At 37.9% G+C, this 6,886-nt stretch overlaps 1 protein-coding gene across 2 annotated transcripts; it reads left to right on the forward strand.

Annotated features, from left to right (window-relative positions):
• The first annotated feature begins 230 nt into the window (after positions 1-230).
• LOC122655820 (cytochrome P450 85A-like) lies at positions 231-3,824 on the forward strand. 2 transcript variants are annotated; one of them, XM_043850174.1, is made up of 9 exons: positions 234-494; positions 1,002-1,323; positions 1,503-1,652; positions 1,734-1,979; positions 2,071-2,157; positions 2,243-2,321; positions 2,945-3,051; positions 3,395-3,519; positions 3,661-3,824. In XM_043850174.1, exons 1-9 carry the CDS (start codon positions 307-309, stop codon positions 3,746-3,748), a joined length of 1,392 nt encoding a protein of 463 aa, XP_043706109.1. In that variant the 5' UTR covers positions 234-306; the 3' UTR covers positions 3,749-3,824. The 2 variants fall into 2 exon arrangements, with proteins under 2 accessions (XP_043706110.1, XP_043706109.1); XM_043850175.1 differs by lacking the exons at positions 3,395-3,519; positions 3,661-3,824 and adding an exon at positions 3,325-3,351 and having other exon boundaries at positions 231-494; positions 2,945-3,114.
• Positions 3,825-6,886: the final 3,062 nt, after the last annotated feature.

Here is a 6,886-nt window from a genome sequence, read left to right on the forward strand (position 1 = left end):
TCTTGATGTGATAGAGGATTTTGGATTTTAAACGAGATACTCTTACTAGGATTGTATAGAGGCAACTTAAAAACCTATTACAGGGAACATTTATGGAAAAAACTTGGGCTTTTAAAACTTTTTAGAGCCCTTAGGTTGGTGCATGGGGTCTCTTTTTTGGATTATTTGGTTTCTGTGCCTTGGCCTTTCTCTTTCAAATGGCAGTCCATAGGCCTCTCTATATATACTTCTGCCCTGACTGCAACTTAGTAACCCATTTCATTTACAGCTCTCACTGAGGTGAGTTCAAGCTTCTTGGGCGCATCAATGGCAGTTTTTGTGATGGTTTTCTTTGTGATTTTGGTGCTCTGTATCTGCACTGCCTTGTTGAGATGGAATGAGGTGAGGTACAGGAAGAAAGGACTGCCCCCAGGAACAATGGGTTGGCCCTTGTTTGGAGAGACTACAGATTTCCTAAAGGAAGGGCCTAACTTCATGAAAAACCAGAGAGCAAGGTGAATTGTTGGAAGTTTTGGATTTCTAGTTTTTCTTCTTGTTTCTGGTAATAAACCTGTTTAATTGATTCATAAAAGTTCAGTTTTTTTTTTTTTTTAATGATTCTCAAAACTACAGAGTGGTTTGTCTTGTTTAAGATGTTATAGCTCTGTTTTCCAAGTTGATGGAGTTGTAAAAGGGAGTTCCCCTCACTGTTATAACTTCTTTTGGCTCATCTGCTTCTAGAGCCAGCTTTTAGACAGAGGAGGCAGAGCAGAGCACTTTTACCTACAAGTCTCAACCCTTGAAGAGAGAAAGCCATCACTTTTCTTCTTCTTATATAGTCATTAATCTTATGGACTCAAGTTGGTTTTGTATTATTATTGCAATCATGAAATTCCACTTGCATGAAACCAATCTTTGGTCTTCTAGCATTTCTAAATCTTAAAACTGTGTATAATCACTAATCATTCTTATTAGTTCCTTTCTGTTAAAAAATATTATATATTTTTTTTTGGTTAATGCAGGTATGGAAGCTTTTTCAAATCCCACATATTGGGCTGTCCAACAATTGTTTCCATGGATCCAGAGCTCAACAGATACATACTCTTGAATGAAGGAAAAGGCCTTGTTCCAGGCTACCCACAATCCATGTTGGATATCTTAGGAAAAAGCAACATAGCAGCTGTGCATGGCTCTGCTCACAAGAAAATCAGAGGGGCATTACTTAACATCATCAGCCCCACCATGATCAAAGACCATCTTCTCCTAAGAATTGATGCTTTTATGAAATCCCACCTCAGCAACTGGGATGGAAAAATTATTGATATCCAAGAAAAAACTAAAGAGGTTAGTTGAAATTTACTTTTCCTCTTCTAGTTTTATTGTCCATAAAAAAAAAAAAACCCTTCAAAGAGAAGAAGAAGAAAGTGAAACCCTACATAAATAGTCACCCAAAAAAAAAAAAAAACCCTACATAAATGATACATTCCTGGACTAATGAACATCTACTCTGTTCTATTCTTCAGATGGCATTGCTCTCATCGCTTATGCAGATTGCCAGTGTTGATGCTGATTTGATTAGAGAAGCCTTCAAGCCAGAGTTCCAGAAACTAGTACTAGGAACCATTTCACTGCCTATCAGCATTCCAGGGACAAATTACCATAGTGGGTTGCAGGTACCTTGCTTTAAGTCCTAGCCTGTCATCATTTCTCTTGCTTATTCTTGTAGAGTCTTCCACTGAATTGCTTTGTTTCAGGCTAGGAAAAATATTGTCAAACTCTGGAGAGAAATCCTACAGAGAAGACGCGCTTCTCCTAATACCTATCATGACATGCTTGGTTTCTTAATTAAATCTGAAGATCCTAAGTACAAACTCAATGATGAAGAGATAATTGATCAGATAATTACAATCCTATATTCTGGTTTTGAGACTGTCTCAACTACTTCAATGATGGCTGTCAAGTATCTCCATGACCATCCAAGAGCACTTCAAGAACTCAGGGTAGGTCCATGTTTCCTTTTATCCTACACCCAAGTTGTGACTCCCTTGGCTTCCTCAATGGCTTAATCTAATATAATTTTATGTTTTTTAGGAAGAACATTTGGCTATTCGAAAAGAGAAGGAATTAGAGGATCCAATCACCTGGAATGACTACAAATCCATGAGATTCACTCGTGCGGTATGCAATTCTAATCTACTACATCTTTTCTTCATAAAAAAAATGAAACCAAGAAACTAAAATTTATCTGATGTTTTATATGCAGGTTATATTTGAAACTTCTAGATTAGCTACCGTTGTCAATGGCGTGCTGAGGAAGACGACACAAGAGATGGAATTGAATGGTTTGTTAAGAAAACTTAAAACTGCTTCAATTTTAATCTGTGAAATTTCATGGTATTGAGTCTATTAAGTTTAATATCCTGTGTGTACTCAGATTGTGATTTTGAAGCTGATTAATTAGTCTTTGTTTCCTTTTTAAACAAAGAAGTATTTGATGTTTTCATGAATTCCCAAACAAATACTCACTTCCATAATTTCTTCAGAAATTCCTTGGCTTTTCATTCACTAGAAACCCATTTGCAGCTGGGTGTTTGTACATGGGAATCTAAATGAGTTGACAAAAAAGATCACTATCCACTTGAGTCCCCAAGTCCTAGAACCAAGCACAAGTGCATTCTCTCAAGACCACTCAATGAGTACCTTGATCTCTTGGTCAAGAAAAGCTTAAATTTTAAATCTAGTGGACCCTTAATACCATTGGTTCTTGGACTTTTATCTTGACCACACACCTCATATATATATTCTGGACATCTGCATTTTAGATCAAATCTAGAGTTTCTGCTTATTCCATTCAAGGGTGGCACACACCAATTTGATTACTTGAGTGCTTAAAATACTTTTAGAACTGTTGTTATAAGTGGATTACTGTTGGTTACTTATGACTCTGTAATTTTTACCTTTCCAGGATATGTCATTCCAAAAGGATGGAAAATTTATGTGTACACAAGGGAGATCAACTATGATCCCATCTTATATCCAGAGCCTTTCACCTTTAATCCCTGGAGATGGATGGTGAGTGACCATAAATTTAAATTAAGTTTCTATGGTTCAAGTAGTAAGAAAAAATTGAAGAAGGGCATTACCTTTATCAGGAATGTCTTAGAGTGATCTTTATTAGTCCTTCATAAGAGACAACCAACAACTATTGGTTCTCCTCTGTTTTCCTTGAAAAGGATCATGTATACTGTTTGACAGTGTAAACTGGTGGCACTGCTGCAGTACTGTAAATGGATAGAAAAATACTATATAGATTAATGGGTTCCTCAAATTTCAGGGTTATGGAAAACCCTAGACTGACTAGTTTACTTTCAAAGTAGAGTTTGTATAGTATTATTAACCAGAGTTGCTTGTTCAGGATAAGAGCATGGAGTCCCACAACTACTACTTGGCTTTTGGAGGTGGAAGCAGGCTATGTCCTGGGAAAGAATTGGGTATTGCTGAGATATCCACATTTCTTCACTACTTTGTCACTAGATACAGGTTGGTTACAATATCTATCTAATCTTTAGTTCCTCAGTAATCCATAACAATGATCACTTTGTCACTAGATATGTTTTGGCTATACTTGTTTTTCTAAGTTACTTTTAATTCCTTATCTCACTTTCCATGTTCTTGTTGCAGATGGGAAGAAGTTGGAGGAGATAAACTAATAAAGTTTCCTAGAGTTACAGCACCAAATGGTCTACATATAAGTGTTTCAACTTACTGATTCTTAAAACGATGTACAAAAAAAAAATAGTATAGCATATTAAGGAATTTAATGCACAATAGTGGGTTAAAAGATTAATGAATAATTCAATATTAATTATCTCATTTGTTTGATTTTGTACCTATTTCAAGTTCTTATTAAATCACAGACCCTAAAGTAAGTGAAGTCCCAATGTAAAGAAAATTCGAGATACTAGTGATTCAATTTCAGTTTCAACAGAAAACTTGGGCCTCTACTAAGCAATGCTCATGCTGTTCTAGCCCATGTTGCTCTCACCTCCTTAGGTTCTAGTTTGGGCTGACCTTGTTGAAATATTTTCAACCTTTTTTTGATCCCCCTGCAGAGGAACAAATGGGCAAACCTGAGCCCAGTCCATTACAACCTCCATGGGTTTGATTTTTCGGCAAACGGGAACCCAGCCCAATTAATAGTTAGGCTGTTATTGGGTTTATTTAGATAGCCCAATCCTGGTAAGATATGGGCATGGGCTCCAGATCTAGCAAGTTGTCTCTGGCCTCTCTGTGAAGCAGGGGTAAAGCTGCGTACATTATGACCTTCCCTTGATCCCGCAGTGGCGGAAGGCTCGTGTACTGGATACGCTCTTTTTATATCATGAGCCTTTTAAGATTTAACTAAAATTGACTTGTTGGTGGTTGTGGTGTATGATACTGTGGTTTTAAGTTCAACCTTACTACATGAGATAAGGCCTGAGGGTGATTTGGACAACTTCTCTAAACACCAACAAATCTCAAATGTGGCACATTAAAAATGCCCAAGTTGTGCTTGGCCAAAGATACCTCGGCTTGGGCAAGCCGAAGGGAGAGGGTTTTTTGACCAAGAAGTATACGGAAGCGTATCAATAAAGTTTGACAAAATGGTATTGTATATAGGAGAACAGTAAGGTCATTTCATGTGATACATTTTCCCTTATAAGAAACATATATGTATCACTTGGGAGAGGGTTCCTGAAGCGTGGCCCCTGTGCCAGCCCGAGACCAATGAAAGCTTGCACAAAAACCTCAACAGGATGTCTTTCATGAGGGTGGGACGGTCATTTTACGTCCCTCTGCCTTTCAGGGTTCTTTTCACCTTTAAAAGATTCTGGCCGATAGGAAGGACACCAAGTCATGCCTTGTCAAACGATGATGTGTTAATCACTGTTGGATAGAAGCCAACTTTTATATTTGGCTTCTGGCTTCTGAGTCTTCCATAGACCCGAAAAAGAGATTGGCATTTTCCTTGTTTATTTCAATTATCCAGTTGTTCCCAACCAGTTTTTTTAAAGTTGAATCTTTAAACAAAATTTTAAGGCTTGATTTCACCCTTGGACCAATTAGGTCATCTTCTAACAAATTTGGGCTCCTCCTGATCTGTCATGTGGCAAATAATAAAGTCAAATACGAAGTCTTTCTTCTTCTGTGAACTGTCCTATAATAAGGGAAAAAGAATGCTAATTGGTCAGGACACGGATGTACTTGCGTCCAAACACAACCCAACGTGAAAAGATCGATGTACCCTCTTAAAAGGCAGAAAGTTCCACAGGTGCCTTTACATATAATAATAATAATTATGTTTTCTCTTGATAGGCGAGAGGGTGAGGGTTTACTTGAAGCTGGGCCATTCGAAAAATTAAACATAGGCCATCTTGAAACTTGAATTTAAAGGTGGATCATCAGAAATAATGGTTCACAGTACTTGAGGAACATGAAGAGTTGCATGGGCCTCTAAAACCACTTGTGATTCTGCTGTCAAAAGGGCATTGAATAAGATCCATTTCTTAAAAATACAGTTTACTATAAGCAATTAGGGAAAAAGAACGCTAACTAGTCGCAAGGTTTCTATGTCCAGACATAGGAATGTGTAAAAAGACCATTCAGTCCTCAATGAAATTAAAACTCCCGTCTAAATCAATGCCTCTTTGCACAAAAGAAAGTTTATTGAACGAAAGTTTGATAAAAGTATTCAACATTTTAAGTTTTTAGGTTAAATTGTAGGTTAACATCTCATCAAGGGCTTTCATTTTCTATAGAATTATGACATAAAGCTGTATGTGTTCAAGATGCAATGTCAATCATCTCTCTCTCTCTCTCTCTCTCTCTCTCTCTCTCTCTCTCTCATGCATAGAATCAGGGTCAATTAGGACCAACCCGACCCTGTCCTGCCCAGCCTGGTCAGAGTCAATCAGGGTCGGGCTAAGCCCGACAGGATTGGGCCTGGGCTGAGATCTCTCATTGACCTCAGGGCTGGGTTGGACTTGAACTGAGCTAAGAGGAACCAAAACATTTCGTTCAGGAGCTACTCTCAAAGGCGAGCTTGTGGAAGAAGCAACACTATTGCTCTTGCAAAAGATGACCCAGAAAGAATGACACAGGTAGGTTTCAACATTTGAATGAAGAATTCAACAAAGGAGCTACTTTATTCCTCCCCTCTCTTTCACCCAAAAAAAATATATATTCCTCCCCAAGTGCCACCACAACGACCATGACTCATCTTCACCCCTATTGAATCTCCACGTGTGCCTCCCAGATGGAGAAGAAAAGAGGCAGAAGTCCAAGGTTTTAAGAATTGGAAATTGGATCGGTGAATCGGAGTCGACATGATTGATCTCAATTTCTATCAATTTGATACTGGTGATTCTCTGTTTTTGGATTTGTGAACCGATTCTATCCCAATTCCACGTTTTAAAACCATGGCTTCTATGCCAAAGAAGCTGATGAAGATAATAAATGCGAGGTGAGAGAGAGAGAGAGAGAGATGGAATTTTTTTTTTAAAGTATTTATTATTTAAAAGCTGGAAAAAGTAATGGACGATAACAAATTTTCTTAAGTCAGACAAGATGAAACACCAAAGTATTAACCCAAAGGGTAAGCTCAGTTGGCATAAGACCAACTCCTCAAATGAGAGGTTTAACCATGAGGTCTGCAGAGGATGACATAGCCACGAGGGTGGGCTTTGGTGCAATGGTAAGATTGTTCCGTTGTGACCAAGTGGTCACGGATTCGAGTTTCGAAACAGCTTCTTTGCGAAAGCAAGGATAATTTTTTTGCTAAAGATCAGCAATGTATATATATAAGAAATGGGAAAATATGTACAAGGAATGACTCATGATTTCCAAAAAAACTATCCTGAGTTCTAAC

The sequence above is a fragment of the Telopea speciosissima genome, chromosome 3 (genome assembly GCF_018873765.1).
Source record: "Telopea speciosissima isolate NSW1024214 ecotype Mountain lineage chromosome 3, Tspe_v1, whole genome shotgun sequence".
NCBI lineage: Eukaryota > Viridiplantae > Streptophyta > Magnoliopsida > Proteales > Proteaceae > Telopea > Telopea speciosissima.

Excerpts from the sequence above, each read along its gene's own strand:
- LOC122655820 (XM_043850174.1), top strand. The coding sequence starts at position 307 with ATGGCAGTTTTTGTGATGGTTTTCTTTGTGATTTTGGTGCTCTGTATC. Across the intron at positions 1,980-2,070 it reads GAGCACTTCAAGAACTCAGG|GAAGAACATTTGGCTATTCG; the intron begins GTAGGTCCATGT and ends TATGTTTTTTAG. Across the intron at positions 3,052-3,394 it reads TTAATCCCTGGAGATGGATG|GATAAGAGCATGGAGTCCCA; the intron begins GTGAGTGACCAT and ends TTGCTTGTTCAG.